The 19751-nt window shown below is 25.2% G+C and overlaps 1 protein-coding gene across 13 annotated transcripts; it reads left to right on the forward strand.

Annotated features, from left to right (window-relative positions):
• The first annotated feature begins 566 nt into the window (after positions 1-566).
• LOC122528447 (putative thiamine transporter SLC35F3) lies at positions 567-17839 on the forward strand. 13 transcript variants are annotated; one of them, XM_043653551.1, is made up of 12 exons: positions 567-693; positions 2677-2828; positions 3205-3446; positions 3742-3888; positions 4609-4956; positions 5243-5371; positions 6000-6189; positions 6871-6960; positions 7242-7371; positions 10727-10756; positions 13083-13525; positions 17634-17839. In XM_043653551.1, the coding sequence occupies exons 2-11, from the start codon at positions 2690-2692 to the stop codon at positions 13516-13518; spliced, it is 1881 nt and encodes a 626-aa protein (XP_043509486.1). In that variant the 5' UTR covers positions 567-693; positions 2677-2689; the 3' UTR covers positions 13519-13525; positions 17634-17839. The 13 variants fall into 13 exon arrangements, with proteins under 13 accessions (XP_043509486.1, XP_043509485.1, XP_043509493.1 ...); XM_043653550.1 differs by lacking the exon at positions 567-693 and adding an exon at positions 700-1100; XM_043653558.1 differs by lacking the exons at positions 567-693; positions 13083-13525 and adding exons at positions 700-1100; positions 16376-16484.
• The last annotated feature ends 1912 nt before the right edge of the window (positions 17840-19751 follow it).

Below are 19751 nucleotides of genomic sequence, written 5' to 3' on the forward strand. Positions count from 1 at the left end.
TATGTATAACTGCGTTATTATTTATGCGCATGTTCTTTTTCCGCTATAGTAATTATTTTTGCATATTAACGTTTTGCTATTTGTCATTTTTTAAATTTTTGTAATACCTATATTGCAATATAGATATTCCAAATTATGAAGTGAAGATGGTGAATGATTATGATTTATTATCTTTTTATAACTTTAATATTATTCTATTAATTTTGTATATAAGATAAATGTTATAATGTATTAATTTTAATCGATATTAAATAATTAATATATTATACTATATTTCTGTATAGCTTCATAATGTATTTTAAATAGAACATTTTTTAAGAAAAAATTTTATTTCTATTATAATAACGTACAAAATTGTTAATAATACTTTTAATATCACAATTTTTAAATTAATTTTACTATTTTGTATTTAAACGCAATGCATTGAATTTTTGAAAAATCATTCGAAATTTTTTCAAATAAAAAGAATCAATTCTAACAGTAATTACTTTTTTTTTAAAGTAAATTTAAATTTGATGAAATATATGTAAATAATTCAATACAGCGAATAGTCTCTCAAACAACCCTAACGAAAGGGATAGAGTGAACAAAGCGCAGACGCAACTAGGCTTTGCCAAACGGGTGGTAATATGAAGTTTACTAGTAATCAATGGCGTGACATAGCATACTTAAAACTAGTTGAAGATCATTAGTGTGAGTTGTTTTGAGTTTATATTAAATGTAATGTTAACTTGGATTTTGATATCAGCGTTGTATTTCAATATAGTCAAATAATCAAGTAATTCAAATGATTTCTCAATGAACAATATAATAATGTATTTTGTTCAATTCAAAAAGTAACAAGTTACTCTGAGTAAGAACGGAATACAAATTCTCTGCTGCCTACTGCATTATTAGATTCCGTTAATAGGGCAGCCATAAAACATTTTAATCTAAAGAACTGATGGAGCTGCAAAAAGTGAAACGATCTTATGATATAATTACAATAAAACGAAAATGATGGTGCATGTGATATTTAATAAGCAGTTAAATGGATTGTGAACGATGGATAATACCAAACTTAAGGCATGTTATGATCTCTGATGAAAAATGTAAAAAAGGTATGTCAAGTTCTGTGTTCTGAGAAAATTTGTTTATAAAATATCACATTTGTTTTTTTTTTTGAAATTTTACTGAATTGTATAAATTTTTTAGTAATGACAAATTTCTATAATTTCTCAAAGATAAGAAATCGAATATAAAATTTATTGAAAAATATATATGTATATATTTTATTAAAATAATTGAAAAAATATGAAAGATACAATATTAAACGTATTTTTCTTTATCTTTTATTTAACATAAAAATTATTTATAACAAAACAATTCAGACGTAGGAATTATTCATACATAATACATATAAAAAGTATAATTTTAATTTTTAGTACATAAATCGAAAAAAATAAAAAAGTTTTATAATGTTCATGTATACAATAATTATTCTGTATTTTTATCTAAAAGGCATTTATTTATAAAATAAATGTTTTATAAATAATAAATTTAATAGTTTATATTAGATTTGTAATCATGTTAACCATTTTTCATTATCAATGATTATTTGATATAAATTCTTATTAAAATAATTAATTTTGTTACATGTGTGTCATTTTTACCTTTTATATGTATTACACACACATATATATATTTGTTTTAACAAGTTTGATTTTTATAAACTCAAAAATGTTAATATTTTACTTAACATACATATGTATTATGTATAAATGTCGAAAAGAATATAATACAAATTATTTTCATTTTAAAAAATTGGTTATGATATTATAAATATTAATTAATGACAAAGAACGAATTAATAAATGTCATTAAGTATTAATCTTATTATTTTGTGTTTTAAGATGTGTCATACTTTCTTTAATAAAAATCTTTTACATATATATTATTTTTATTTCTAATTCCCTGCAAGTACATATTACATATATTGTTATATTTATTATCTTGTTCTATTTATTGTTATAAGTTATTATCTTGAATTGGATATATACTTATTTATAATTTTTCAATAATTATGTATTCAAAGATTTATAAATTGAAAAATTAATGAACCATGATGAAGTATAATTAAATGTGATTATTAATAATTAAGTTTAAAAATATTTTTAAGATTAATTATTTTCTGGTTAATTATTAGTAAATTTTTTGCATTATTTTGTATTTTTCAAATATAGAAAGTATTTTTGAATATATAATACAGCAAACAAATAGTTTCATTATATGAAATAAACTATAGAAAAAATATATTGTAACTTAAGTTTTGTAATAACAATAGTAGTTACATTGGAGGATATTGATATTTTTGTATATAAAATGTAATATAATAAGCATACCAATATAAAATATATTCAGTTTCAAAGTTTATTAAAATGTGTGTATTTTAATACAACAAGTAGTTCTTTTTTAGTAAAGTTTTTTCTTTAGTATTATGAAGAATATAAAGAGATCAATGTTAATTTTTATAGTAGCATTAACAGGAAACTTAATTTGTTTTTATATATACAATAAGTGTTTCATATAAATTAATGTATATAAAGTAATATAGTAAAAATAAAAAGTAATATAAATGTAAAGTAAATAAAGTACTTTTTATAAGTATGATGACAACAAATGTTACATGTTTCAAAGAACAAACTTAAACATGGGTAGCAGAGGAGTAGGGGATATTCCTACTATATTTCATCCCCAGCAGACTCATACCCCAAGTATTATTCTTGGTGATAATCAGCAGAATCATGGCTCTCAAAATACTGCTGGTCAAATTACTTATGACAATTCTGGTAAGTCAAAATTAAATCTTTATTTAATGTACTACATTATATTATATTAATGTTATATTTAACATTATTAGGTAGAGATATATACATATAAACTTTGTATCATTTTGTCTAATTTGAAATTATTGCGATTATCTACGTGAAATTTGGATGTGTTCCAAATTTCATACAGATAGTTTCGAAGAAAACGACTTGTAATACTTTATGTGAGACACTTCGTACGTGCTAATTTAACTTTTTACACTTTCAAATTTGGAATATTTTTCCACATAATAATCTACATATAACATCGAATTAGATCGTGTTACATGAACTTTGCTCCAATATTAACGAAAAGAATTTTTATTTCAATTGTAATTCTATTTTTACGTATATCTAGGCTGTGAACAGCAACAAGGATGTAGCATTAGCGGTGGCTGTGGCGATTCTGTACCGAGTTGTCGCCCTTTGGAGACAAGTAGAAGCGGAGTTGGTTCTGGAGGAGCTGGAGATAATCAAGGGCACAATATAAGTCAAACTCAAGTTCAACCCCATGTAACAGTACCACCAGTTACTTATCAACAAAGGCCCAACTCTTTATCCGCTTGTTATGCATCATGTTGTGCTGAATCCGCAAAAAAGGTTCATTTTTTAATTACAATAATTTGCAAAAAAAGTTTAACTTCCAAAAATATTTTAAAAACAACTGAAGGAAATAGGAAATGCTTATATATATATATATATTTGGTTAAAAAAAATTTTTATTTTTAAATATTAAGAGCTGTTTTATAATACTTTCTAAATGATAATAAATACTTATAATACTTTGAAAATGAAAATTTTTTATTTAATTTTAAGTAAAAGATCTTATGAATATATTAAATATAATTTTTCATTAACTCATTAATTACTTCTTAAGATATTGATATGATTTCAGATATATTTTGGAGTGTGTGTCACAATATGTGTCACAGCAAGCTGGGTCGGTGCGACACACTGTATCAAGTATTTATATTTTTACAAACACGAAACACCTAATTATTCATTGTTTTCTAACTCATCTATTACTGGTCGTCATCAGCACGTAAGTATATCCAATTTTATTAAATTTTTGGTACGAAAAAAATTTTAATAAAAAGTTTTAGTACCAAATTTTTGTATATTTTTATATTTAAATAAATATAATAATTCGTTTAAAATAAATGATATATTGATTTCTTATGTATCTAGATATTGAAAAGTGTAAATGAGAGCCTAACAATGAATCATATATTCTCAAATTTAGACTGCAGATGTTTTTGCAAATTTATATTTTTAAAAATATGATTAGGAAAATAGAACATTAATGAAAAATTTGTTTACGCACCAGACGTTATAGAAAATGCTATACTTTAGATATTTTATATGTATATTTTTATATTATACCATTTAAAGCAATTTTGCACTTTAAAATTTCTTATAAATGCATAAAAATCCGCTATTCACTCATGTTATTCAAAATCGTAAAAGTTTCGTAAGACCTCCTTTATTCTGTAATGGTTTATTTACCGACATCATAAAATCTATAGGAAAAGTATTAATTTTTTAAATTTGATTGAAATTTATATTGAATGAAATTAATATTGAATGAAAGATACGAATGATATAGTTCACAAAAATATATTTGAAATATATTTAATGTATATTTTATATATTGTAATATATAATGAAGAAACAACAAATTCAATTCATTTAATAATTTAATAAATTTTATTTTTCTTGGTATGACGTTTACCATGAAATTTTTTATCTTATTTATTTTCAGACGGTTCCATATAATGCTCCATTCTTCACAACCTGGTTTTGTACAAATTGGGAAATTCTTTACTTCCCAGTTTATTTTCTTTGTCAATCTGCAAGAATTAAATGTAATACACCATCAGAAATAATTGCAGAGAGTTTACGAGGTTTCCGCGACAAAGGATTTACTGGTGGTCGTTTCTTGATCAGATGTAGTCTTTTTTGTGGACTCTGGGTAGTTACGAATTATATGTATATTTATTCGCTCAGGATACTCCTAGCAACCGATGTTATGGCACTTTTCGCAACCAACGTATCTTGTGTATATTTGTTATCATGGGTTATTCTTCATGAACAATTTGTTGGAGTAAGGGTTAGTAGTGTTTATTTCATAAAAACTGTATGTAATTTTTGACTGCAGACTTACTTTTTAAAGTATATTTAGGAAGTGAAATACATCTCTATTTAGGTTTCAATTCTTTAGTTTATAACTATAAATTTGCATAAAAATCCATTTTTGTTTATATTGTGTGTATAAGGTAGAAATAATTGCGAAATACATATGCATTTATAGCAGTCAAAGGATTAATTGAATAATAAAATTAATAGTGTTGATGAAATTGTTGTAATAATTACGATTGTATCTGTATTTATTGCAGATAGTAGCAGTGATTTTATGCAATACTGGAATTGCACTTTTAGCGTACATGGATGGCATTACTGGAAGTCCAACTTTAGGTGGTGTTGTTCTGGCAACATCGGCAGCAGCTGGTTCGGCGGTTTATAAGGTAAAAATTTCTAGATAGTATTTACATGCAATGCTAGTTTTATCTAGGATGTAATTTAGAAAACATACAGATTGTTCTATTTCGAGTCGAATAGCTAAATTATTTTCAATACTTTTGAAGGGAAAAAGAAAATAATTGATAGAGACACATATGGTCTCAGGACCATATGTACAGTTAATAAAAAAAAAAGTTCGTCCCAAAGTCATCTTGAATGTCATTGTTATATTTTTGCATATTAATATTTATTTATTTATTTATTAAGCGATCTTTTAGTTGATATCAAGTTCAATGATCTGTGATATCATCATTATGGAAAACTCTAGTTTACAATAACATTTTTATAACAGCAGACAATACAAAAAAACAAATTCAGAATACATGTTATACAAGTAAACATCAAAATGCTGCTAGAATTGTCGTTCAATCATTTATTTAACATATTCAGAAATATATTGATGCAGACAGTCAAAATTTTATTTACGTCCTTGTGCTATCCATTATTTTTTTACCTTCAATAGCATTAAAAATAATTTAGAAGTTCGAATTGAGTAGGACATTCTATATTTTAAACAAATATTTAGAATAATTCGATGGACAGTATAAAAAAGAAAATATAATATTAAACTAGGTGCTGTTCAAAAAAGTCATAGGAGAAACAACATTTGGTCAGATGTCTTTATTCTTTTCCCTTATTGGGCTGTGTAATGCGGCGTTGTTATGGCCAATTTGTTTGGCTCTTTACTTCTCAGGAGCAGAAAGCATACAGTGGGGACGATTGCCGTGGACGGCTTTACTTTCAGCAAGCATTTTGCATTTAGGTGAGCCATTTTATTAGTTAATATTAAATTTTTATCCAGACTTTATTACCAGATTAATATATATATATAATTTATATAATTAATATTAATAATAATTATAATTAATATATATATATATATATATATAATTTTGAACGTACGAATTCTTCGTATTATAATACAAATATTCGGATGAGATGCAGATTCATTCAGATCTCACTTTAGATACTTATATTCGATATTCAATGCGATGGTGGTTTACTTACGTTACAACGATAAAAAAGTTATCGTTTCTTATATATATTTTTATTTCTTATGTATTTTTATTAAAAAAAGAATAGTATTTTTTCAGAAATATTCTTATATCATATATATATTGCAGAGAATTACTAAGAACATATGTGAATGCTGTATGAACCTAAACATCATCACTTGCATAGTCAATCGTTCGAATATAAAATTCTTTTATCATAATTTAAATATTTTTACATACTTGTGGGAATTTTTGTTTTCAGTTACTGAACGTTTAATATTATTAATATTATAAATATATTACAATTATTTATTCGAAAATTATTACGTTCCTTTTACAATAATACAAAGAATTAGTACATATATTTTTTAATATTGAGATATTCTGGACATAACAAAGACAAAAGTTAGAAATAGATATTAAAACTACATTTTATTCTTATTTGGCAGTTGCAAATATGCTTGGTAACTTCAGTATTGCTCTGACGTACGACCTATTCATTACACTAGGATTGATCACCGCTGTTCCTGTATCCGCTGGTACGGTAATTAATTAGTAATTAATTAATTAAATTTATAATTCTCGGACAATAGAATATAAGTCAGAATTGTTAATTTATATAATATTTAAATTTAGAACAATGTAAAATCAAGTGTTAATCTTGTGGTTTGTAAAAATTGATGATAATATATTTCTTATTCTATTATACTTCAAAACATACATCGTTTTTTTTTTTTTTTTTGGAAATGATCAATGTTGACTTTTTACCCGTCAAAGAATTATAATTACTCGATAATTATGTAATATTATGGCATTACAGCATTGGATGTTCTTTTATACGGAGCTCATTTCATGGGAATGAAATTGGCAGGGATGATATTTATAGCAGTCGGCTTCTTCCTTGTAATGTTTCCAGACAATTGGCCGGATTACATAACCAGACTACTTCGGTATGCACTTTAAATATATTTTATAAACGTAATTTTATGGTATGTTTATTACTTCTAAGTAAATTTTTTTCTTAGTCTTTAGTTTTGTAGATATTCTAAGCGTCCTATGTTTGCTACCTTCTTACATACACGTGCGCGCGCGTATATGTGTATGTATATATGTATGTATATCTGTATACATACATACACATATTTATTATATTACTTCTTTCCACTTTTGCAAGAATATTAAAATGTCATCTATCTTGTTTTGCACCATTATAGAAGCAGCGTGGTAGTCTCACTGATGTAGGATATGCTTGATATATAAAAATGGCCTATAAATATCTATCTTTCTATATACTTATTCACTTTTGTATTTAAATTTCTTTAAAGCATATTGAAGTTCACGAATTTCACTTTCTAAACAGCTTTTATGACAAAAATTCAACGGCAATCTATTTTCGAGTAATTATATATTTGTACATAACATTATGCATAAGATTCTCACGTGTAGTGCTTCTTCGCATCCATTTACTCTATCGATAATTTAAAAATGCCGAAATATTAAATAGATAATACACTTTCTACATCAAGATCCCCTAATACTTTATATGTCTATTGAAGATAATTTTTTACTCTGTTTCTTGAAAATATATTATATTCATAACGCTATACATGCGTATACATGTGTAGGTAAAATCAAAAGACTGATTCGATTAATCGAAATGGTTCTGTTGCTTAATTAAAATACTAATTAAATATATAATAGTCTGTTTAATGGTTTTATATTTTTGCTACGTAGAAAAAGTTCGATATATCGAAGTGTAGAAAATTTTCTTTGCCATTTAGAGGTACATACTTGTGTGTTTCATGAATTGATAAAAGTAAAAAGTGGCACTGATATTATTTTACAGGATGCCTGGAATATGCAACAGGTTTAAAGTATAATTAAACCTTTTATATTTAAGAGAGATGATTACATTAAACATTAAATATATTAGTTATTATTTATTTAAAAAAATAGACTTACATGTAACAAGGCTCAAACTCATTCATGCAATGAATTAATGTTTGCTGTTTCATTTACACAGCTTTTAGATAACTGCGAATTATGGAAATTACATAGTATTGTAGTTAGGCATATAATATCCAACTTGCTAATAAGTGTGCAATATAATGGAAAATGAAGTGCATATAAGTTTATTTGATGAAAATGATTAATATAAAATATTTACAAAAATATATTTTTTTATAATTTATTCTAATGCATAATGGTTTTTTGAAATATTAAAATGTTAGAAACTAAATTCAATGTTTTAAATTTATTATTGTTATTATTGCAAATTGCAACTTTTTTATTATACAAAATTTTTTATAATATTTATTAAATTTTTATATAATTTATATTATATATTATATATTTTTGATGTTAAATATTGTAATACCATTTACAAACTAATATTTCCCTCTAATATTGAGAACTGATATGCACTTAGCATTTTCTCATCACAAGATATGCATTTTGAAATTATATAAAATTAAATCTGCTAAGAGAGATTTTAAATAATAAAAGAAATCTTTTCGATAAAGAGAATATAAACTAAGCAATATAATTAAAAGATGTTTAGGAAACTTTTTTTATTGAAAAAATTAAGTACTGATATATGATAAAAATATATGAACAATTTAAAAATATTTTATTTTTAAGGAGATAGTTTCTGTTTACAGTAATAATTATTTGATTTCATAATCTTAAGCAATACATGTTATTTATAGAAAAATTTGTATAGTTTTTCATTTTGATTTTCAAATATGTACATATAAGTACTTTTTTTAGTTCATTTCATTAATAAGATCTATCACATTATTAATTTCTATTCAATCGAAGAATTTCTTATAAATTTAATAATGAGTCTAATATTAATTAATCTGATTAAACAACTTCTCATCAACTAAAAAATTTAGTTAAATAGTAGTCGAGTAGTTGTTACCTTAATAGTCAGTCGACAGTTTGCATTTTAATAAAATAATCAATGCGATATAGAAAGATCAATATTTTATTTATTTATTTATGTGTTAAAAGAGTAAAACCAGAAAAGAAAAGTATATTGTCACATTCATCCTATAAAAAATTATTTAGAGAACCATTTTACTTACTGCATTTTAAATTTATTAAGAATAAATTAATTTATCTTTAATATATATAATAATAAATAATGAATAGCAATTAATATAGCAACCTAAGAAAAGTCAGATATACGATGTATGATATTTCAGAAAACAGCAGTTTTCATAAACGTAATTAGTGACTAACTGTTTTATCAATGGTGTATACAATGTTCATCAATGACTATTTTCTTAAGTTGGTGAATCATTTGTTACTGCATTGAACTTTTGATCAATGAGTCAATAATATATACCAACTTATATTTTAACAGTTATATTTGTCTTTCTTTTGTCATTATGTGACCACTCTCAATGTCATTTTTCCTTTTTTTTCAATCATTTTGATTTCCAGTCAAATAAAATATTTATTGAAAAATGTTTAAAATTTATTTAGTAGGAGTAAAAAAAAATAAAACTGCTGGAATTATATATATTAACAACAATTTTAATGAAAAATTAGAAAAGATTAAGAAATAATAATGAGAGGAAGGGACTTGTCAATTATCTAGATTAGATCAAGGAAGGAAACAGAAAGAAGCACTTCAATCACTAAAATTATTAAAAAATCATAGAGTGATAAGGACAATGTAATTTAACTTCTTATTTGCTTGTATATAGGAGTTTTGTATATAAACTCTCCATTAAGATATACGTGCTTGCACACGTGACAATAATTCTATTTTAGGTTTACGCTGCATAGTACTGTAAAAGAAAGAAAGAAAAAACAAAGGAATAAAAAAGAACATATTTCTTATCCAAGAAGAATCTATGAAAAGTATTGACCCTTTCAAGCTTTCAAATGTTAGTAAAAAATTTTTAATAATTTAAGAATATAAAAAAATTTGTTGTATGTATTTATAATATGTGTATAAATTTAAGGAACTTTATGCATTTTTAATGAATTTAATTATTGCAAAAGACATTATGAATTTTCATGAATATTTTATTTTGTTTCAAATGATATTCAATAATGATATATATTCCAATTTTTTTTTTCTTATTTTATTTCAAATTTCAAAATTATAAAATTTACTGGAATATTTGTGCAGTGAGAAATATAATTTTATTTTCAATATGAGTTAGAATATTGAGTTACATAAGAAATACAACAAAATTGCTTGAGCTGCTTGTTGTGTTGTGTGTGAATCGACGTCAACACTTCATCACTCGCTTCCCAACAATCAGGATCCATTATATGCTGTTACAGAAACATAGTCCTCATGAGTCACAGTTCGAGGTAAGAAAATACATCGCCTTCGTTTTGTCCGTTACTTATATTGAAAATTCATCTGTTTCTGTTATTTCTGCATTAGAATTAAAAATAATATAATATAATTTAATGATACAAATACTTATCGTACACTGTTATTAATATATATATATTAAACGAATAATACTAGATCTATTGTTAAAACAAGTATTTCGTTCAATTATAGTGTGTGTGTGTGTGTGCGTGCGTGCGTGCGTGCGTGCGTGCGTGCGTGCGTGCGTGCGTGCGTGTGTGTATCTTTTTTAGATAAAATTCTGATAAAGGGCATCTTAAATCCAATTTTTTTAAATTTTCAAATATGTTGTAGAGAGATTATTAGTGTCTGAATAATGTAACAAATACAATTTTCTTCTTCTTAGAACTTCTGAACTATGTCTTGGACAAAATACATTTTACTCAGGACACTCTCCTCTACAACATATCTAAAAATTTAAAAAAATTGGGAATTTACCCCTTTTTGTTTTTTTAAAATGTGTCTATTTTTAATTGATAAAAACTCATAATTATCTGACTAAAGGAATTACTGAATACTTTGAGTGTCATGTCTTTAGCATTATCAGATGAATTTTTTATAAGTAATAAGTAATATATATGAAGAAGTGCATGACAAGTTGCATGTCGTGACAGTTTTAATCTCTAAATGTGTGTATGTATAAAACCAATTATCTTTTAAGGCATTTGCTTCTCCTTTTAACTAAAATGCATGCCGTTTCTTGTTTTTGTACATATGTTACATTTTAATTTTCATCTTAATATTAATGTATCATATTTTATTAAGTGCGTTCTTTGGTACAATAAAAGGTGATGCAAATAGATGAATTGTAAATTTAGTTTCTTGTTTAATGTGTAATTAAAGAAAAAGAAAACATTGCCTATCGTAATGCGCTGTAAGTTAATATCAAGCAGCAATGTTCTTCGATATTATAGAATTCTAATGTTCATTATTCATTCAGTACTTCGTTGAATATTCCATCACGACAGTGAATATCAATTCACTCGACGCAGAAATTCTATAAATACAAAATATATATAATTTTATAATATCTTTTCCATTAATGGATGTTTATAATTATTAAATATTCATAAATATTTCTACGTATGTAATTGTAATGTATAATTTGTAGAAATCCATTAATTTTGATACAGAAATTATTGATCCAGAATTGATCTGTAACAAAATACAATATAAAATGAAATATTTTATGTACAGTGAAGAGAGTATAATTGAACCAATAATCACAGGTTTTATGTAAATTCCTACTACCGAGAATATTAAAATACAAAAAATGAATATAATAGAAACATTTTGAACAATCAAAATTAACATAAACATAATGGGAATGTTTTTTTAGTTGCTTTCAATAAGAAATATTCATTAATAAATTGATGATACTCAAAAAATAATCACAATAATTCATTGACGACATTCAATGTTCTTCGTAACCAATAATGACTAATATTTATTCTTTTATTTCTTTCTTTTTGTTTTCTTAATGTTTTCTCGATGAGATGTTTTGGACAAGAATTTCGCAAGCACATTTTTTACTTTAAAAATCTCTACGGATTCTCAATGGAATTGAAATTTAGATTCTGTGTGAGCCACAGATATTTTATTTTACTGTGAGATTAGGATCCCAATCATGTTGAAATATAATAATTTCTTCAAGAAATGGTATATTCCTAACTAATCAATTGCTCTGTAAAATATTTTTATTCATACACTGGTTCAATAAATTAATGTAAATGCAACAATTTATTCCATATGAAATAAAACTGAATTCACGAATATTTTTTGTTATAGGCAAATAAAGCACATTCGTATGTTTAAAGCATTTAAATTAACATTAATCGTGCAAAATGCTTCTCCACTGTGGATTCTTTGCATATTTTAATGTTGACAACAATGAAGAATAATCTACTGGAAATCTATAATTATTGCTTCAGCGATGCTCTTCACTGTATAATTTACGTGTAACTGTGATTCGAAAGAAATATAAAAAAAAAGTAAAAAAGATATTACATTAAAATTTGAATTTCTGCGACGATACTTTTAGATTTGCAATTGACTTGAACTGGTACAGTGAAAAGAGCAGAGTGTCAGCTTAACGAACGCGTGTAATTTGATTTTAACAATACGTACAAGTTGAATACAGACTATCATAGTAAGCAATACGCGGCGACATCAGAAAAAAAATACCAAGGCAAAGGCAGGGTGCTGTTGAGAGAAGCTGTGTACAGGTCCTTGCAGGCAATAACAAAAATACTGATGAAAGCCTGGGATTAATATATGCAGTACGACGGGTGGCGGGCAGCAACGCAGGAGTACTTTTGCTAGAAGCCGCTGTCCCTCGATGCAACAACGGCAATACCGGCTACGAAGCTATGGTGTGTCGTCGGCTCACGGCGACGGTCAAATGCTACTGCCGATGAACAGTAGTAACAGCAATCAGGCTAACAACAACCAATCGAGCAGCGAGCCACCGATGACAACGATGACCGCGAATCCGACACACCGGCATACTAATTCATCCCAGCAGAACAACACGGCTTCCGAATCCCAACGTCGCCGAGTCCCTATTTCCATTTCGACCTCAACCTTGACTCCGATTTCAACTTCCATCACGACAACTATTTCGACATCGACCTCGACCTCGACCTCAACCTCGATCACAACCTCGACCACGACGAATAGCCATCAACGTTCCCATCCTCCTGGCCTTCAGAACTAATAACAAGGTATGGCTGAATATTAAAGCCGTGAAATCGAGGCTCTTGTCCTTATGCACAATCGTAGCATACATATGTACGTCATCTGTGCAAAGGAGTTCCAAGCTCGATTTTATAGACTGATTTTTTTTCCTCGTTTCTTTTCTTATTTTCTACGCGTTGTTGTTGCGAAAATTGGTGATTATTTGGAAGTTTGGCCTCCTCGTGTCGTCCTTGAACTTGAAACATGTTGTCAGGATCATCGTTCATATCTGTTATCACCGCTCGACTTTAGTTTCCGAGATCTTTCTTACAAGGAAGTTTTGTCAGGTGTATAATTTCATTTTGATAAGATGGCAACTCTAGCACAAAAATCCAGGGCACTTCAAAAAATTTATACGTACACAATTTGAATAATAATAAATACACTGTAGATTTTTATGCATATAATACAAAGAAAGAATTCTTTCAGATATCAAACATGTATCATCATTGTAATTTCATTAAAAGTTTGTTATTTTTCTTACGTTCCGATTGACGAACGTGTTTCTGCTGTTAATTTCCTGCATTTTCAAGTTTCTTATAAATAGTTGATGATTCATAAAGCTGCATAAACTTTTCTAATGATGTTAGAATTGCATATTTCAATCGTTTTAAAATTTCAACAAGACTCTACTTCAAGAATCTTCACCTACCTATTATTATAATACAATATTAATTATTCTCTTTGTCAATATCTATTAACTATATATGTCAAAATTAAATTAAAGAGATTCGTTTGAATTTTATATTGCAATAATTCAGAAGTATCGAAATATTTTTATGAATGATAGTGTGTAATTGAAAGTACCATAGTTTGAATATTTTTCCATATTACAGGCATTTTGTGCAATTTTGCATTTATAAAGCAGTGTAATTATAAAGCACTTAGTTTTCCTTCCTTTTTAAAGTGAAGTTGATTTAAAATAATGGCTGGTGTAACAGGCTTACCTCTGAGTAAAGGAAAATCAATTGCCACTTGAAGTGGAAAAACATTATTAAAGTGCAGAGGTCACAAGAGTTAAAAGTTTAAAATTATTTTAATATCAGCAAAGTCGGCGAGGAGGGCAAATTTTTAGATAACTATCTAAAAATTAAGCGAGAATTACGTTAATTAAAAATAATTCGATATTTTGTAAGAAAGTCACACTATATACTTGTTAACGTTTTTTCTTAAAAATTATGTCGCAGATAATTATAATTATAAATCATAAAATTTTGGGGATAAAAAATTACTAATTTACATATCCATACGATCCTGATATTCCGTGATAATACTTTAATAGGAAGTCACACTGTTCGTAAAAGAATCATTGTTTTAAGAACAATGAAAATAACACATATTAATTTATATTTTTATTTTCAGGTAGAAAAGTATAAATATATATTTTATAAGAATTTTTCTCAAACAATTTTCAATGTAGACTCTGTTGTTTACTATAACTTTTTATACAGAAAATTAAATGTGAGATACAGGCATGATAATGTCACGTCACTCTTGGTGAGATCAACATTTACTTGTTAAAATTATCGTGTTAATGTTTAAATTTTTTAAATCATTTCTTCAAAACAATGAATTTCAAACGATTAAAATGAAACGTGAGGTCGACAATAATTTAATGTTTTATATGTATATGAACTATGTATTGTTAATTATTATAGAAAGGATATTTCTTTTAACGATCACGCGAAATATCTTTGTTATTCATAGAAATATGAAAAATGATTGAAGAAGAAGTGTAGTCATGAAGTTTGATATTATGCTTGACAAATTATTTTTGTAAATTTTATCAGTTATTGATTTTTCATATTTTAATTGATCTAAATAAGAATTCAATAAGTGGAATAAAATTTTTATATAAACTTAAATTTTTAAGTAATGTAATCTTAGATGTAATGTTTTCGGTTGTATTATTTTGTAATTCTACGTGTATAGATCATTTATACAGAGAAAACAGATATAATATCAACTTACGTTGCAGTAGATAAGAATTTTATAAATTGTGCCATTTGAGTTGTAACGAACTAAGAACATAATATAGTGAAAGATATAAAATATAGTTTTAGTTAAAAATTAATAATTATTAAATCTATTAAAATTAAAAAGACTTGTAAAAACATATTAAGAAAGTGTTATTTTACTATTTAACAAATATTGTTCTCACCGAAAAAATTAAATAATTATTCAATTATGAAAAGCATCTATTATGAAAAAAAAGCACTTAATTATGAAAAGCATACATATATATCAAAGTCTAAAAAAAATAATCATAACAACAATAATTTGTCAATCATAATATTCCCAAAAATCCTACCTTTTTCTTTAAGAAATTTTTCATATTGTTAAAATGAAAATCAAAGATATTTTGTGTAATCACGTCAATATATTCCACCTTGTGTGTTAAATGCATCTTTTTTGAATATGGAGTGTAACTCATTTAACTTGACAACTTCAAATTACTTGCAATCTGCTCGTTGTATTATATATATCGAGCGATACTAAATAATTATTGTATTTATCTATTATTTATCTATTGTCATGTTATGTGTAAATATAATTAATTTCTTTCATTTTTATTTCTACTTTCGTTAATTATTTATATCTTATTTTAGGTATTCAATCAATTTTTAGGTATTCTAATCTATAATCTATTATTATAAGTCTTTTGTTCAAACGAAGAAAACATTTAGTCAATTTTCCATCATACTTGTCACATAATTACATATCATTGAGTTTTAGCAAATAAGTTTTATTTTAATGTTAAGGTAAATACTGCGTGAATTTCAACGTTCAGATTTACATTAGTTAGACAAACTTTTTATACATTTTTTTGTTCTCAGAAAACCACCCACGTTTCACCTGTCACCGTATCGAGATCTGCATGGGAGAAACCTCGAATATTGTACACAGATTTGTCGGTGGTTTCATTTATCAAATTAATATTTATTTGTTAGTATACACGTAGTTTGACACATTACTTGAAATGAAACTTGATTTTTTAGGTGATGATATTTGGTATTTTTGGCTTTCGTGTACTCGTCTTTCAGTTGGCTTTGAATATTTCTTTCGTGTGTTCGTACAGTTCAGAATTAGGAATTTTATTCGGAAAATGAAACAGACAAAAAAATCGTAATTTATGTGTCGGTATTATTATGCAATGAAAAACTGTAAGTAATTAATGTTGTCGAGTTAGATAAAAATCGTTCTGTATAATAGTAAATTCGAATGATCGATAATTGAAATTAATTTCTTTTAGAATTTTATCCAATGATATATATATATATGCCCTTATACTTGCTATTCATGCCTCGTACATATTATACATTGTTAATTTTGAAATGCTAGTTTCTGTTAGGTTGTGTTTTTTATCAAAATTATTACTTAGAACATATATATATATAATATGCTTGCATTTAGGAATGACTGGAAACTTCCTCCCGTAGCTAATAGATAACTCTGTTTTATAGCATTTCTTTGCCCTATTCCTTTATATGTAATATTCATTTCTCTGTGAATCATTTTATGGAATGAAGCATCGTGACTAATGTCATGCTGCTTGACATATCGTGTGACAATTTTCTGTTCTTAATTTAGTTCATAATTAAACATTATTAAAATTTGCGGAAATATAATTCATCGTGTATGAATTATCTAGAAAATGATTATGCATTTTTACTCAGATTTTGAATAGGAAAAAAATGTAAGTTCTAAGAATGATATACATTTAATAAAAAGTTTATAACATTTTTAGATACGTACAATTATTTATTGTTGTTATTTTAAGATACATATGTATATAAAGAAATTGACATTTTCTTTTCTTTCTTTTTTGCAAGTAAATACACAGTCCGCAAATTTTAAAACATTTAAGGCTATTTCTGTAGAAATTTTCTACAATTTATACATAATTTAGTATAAGAATTTTTCGCCCGAATTATGTTTTACTTGACATACTTTTCTAGTAGAAAATTTCTACGATTTCACCGTTTAAATGCTGAGAAACAAAAGAAAAAGAAAAGTATAATATTTGCATGCAAACAAAAATTGCTAGTTCGGAAAACCTAGTAACAACTCAATTAATTTGAAATTTAATTGCAGGTGGAGTAGAAGACATGGGCACGGTGTATCAGGAGGTACACAACGTGATGTGATCGATTATCGTACTGGTTACATAAAATCACATCTTCGTTCACCATCAGGAAGAGTTCGGTGACTAGGTGTACTATCGCTTCAATCACACATAGAATTGATTTGCCAAAGAAATTATTTGTCGACCTTCAAGAATCTTTTAATCTAAAAAGTTCCAAAACAAATGCCGAAAGTAAGGTCGGAAGAGATTTTGTCTTGCAATTATAATTGCTTCAATTTTTTTATATTCTTGATTGAAATAATTATTTTAGTTTGTGCTATTTTAAAAGTTGAATAATTTTTTAAGGGCAAAATTATTAAATTTTCTCTTTCAATAATTTTTAAACAAATATATTTATTTTTAATATATATATATATATATATATATATATATATATATATATATATATATATTATATTATATTATATTATATTATATATTTGTTTTTTATTAAAAATTTTAAAATAAAAGTTATAAATATAAGTGAATGGATCCAAACTGATGAGAGATTTTGTTGAAGTGATTTATTATACATTTTGTGAATATGAAACAATATTAATTAAAAATTGTACCATATAAAGTTATTATTTGCAATTGTTGTTTCCAATATTATCAAAGTTATTCAATTTCTTCATATTTTTTCATAAAATTTGCTATATTATTAATAAATATGAAACTTCTATATTATTAATAATGATTGGATAAATAATTTAATTTTATATTTTACGTACTAACATTAAAACATACATATTTTGAAAGAGAAAATAAAGCAATGTTTCTATACCTTACATTCTTTTCTATTTTACAATTGAATTTGATGAAATTTTATTTTTTTTTGCATAAAATATAAAATGAAAATTTAAATTAAATTGCATTTAATGAGTTAAAAAGTCTTTATCTATTATCAATTATGTTATTATTAATCCATGCTGAAACAATATAATCAAAAGAAAAAAAATAACAGTGATAGACAATATTCATAATTTCTGCAACCAAGTTTATCGTCATATTTTTTCAAATAAATGTTTCCAATAAATTTAGAGAAGCAATTATAATTATACGTTTGTAACTAAATTTAATTCATATTCTTGATTTTATTACTTTATATATTTAAATTTAATTACGGATTATAAATAATATGTCAAATATCAAAAAGTGATTTTTAATTTATATTTGTTACTGACTGTACTATAAAGTAGTTAAAAATCGTTTCTATCAAAGTTAAATACTTGCTTCAACTTTAACACAAATTCTTTTACATATTTTACTTCTTCTTTATTAAATTCTTTTAAATATTTTTAAATATATAATTATTTTTAAACAACAAGTTCATTTTTTTACTAGAATTTTTCCATCAGTATTAATACACTATAAAGAACATTAATCTATAAATACATGATTTATATGTATACTATAAAGACAATCAAATATCATAGCAATGAATAAAATAGGCAAGAAGAGTTTTTCTTTGAATTAGATGTTTATAATTATCTTATATGAAGTTGTTATCTTATTATACAATATGTATGTATAATGTTATTTTCTTATCTAATTTAATATTTTAATGGTTTAATCTTAATTGACTAAGTAAAATATAAAAAGAATTATCAAAATTCTTTATCAAAGTGTTCTTATCAACAAATAGTATTGCCAATTTTTCTTTTACACAGTAAGAAATTAGAATATTCGCTCAATTAAATTATGCATACATTATGTATAATATATCAGTTAGTCAGTCAATTTGTAGTATGGATATATTTGAATTTTACTTCCATATAAGAATTGCTATATGACTAGAAATAAAAAGCCACATAACTTTGTATTTTATCATATAACTGTAATTTTATTTAGGATCAGCATACAATTATGAATATATGTACTTAAACTGATATATGTCAGATGACTACTAGTATGTATTATCACTTGTTATTTATTACATTGTACATTACAATTCTATTAACATCCATTTCCTGAAATATTTCATTTTGTTAAACTAAAGTAAAATCTATAAATTTGGAAAATTTTTAAACTTTTATAACAAATCAACTTAAATCGCATTTTTATCACATTTTTCGTCTTTTAAATAA

The sequence above is a fragment of the Frieseomelitta varia genome, unplaced genomic scaffold, assembly GCF_011392965.1.
Source record: "Frieseomelitta varia isolate USP_RPSP 00005682 unplaced genomic scaffold, Fvar_1.2 scaffold_251, whole genome shotgun sequence".
Taxonomy (NCBI): domain Eukaryota; kingdom Metazoa; phylum Arthropoda; class Insecta; order Hymenoptera; family Apidae; genus Frieseomelitta; species Frieseomelitta varia.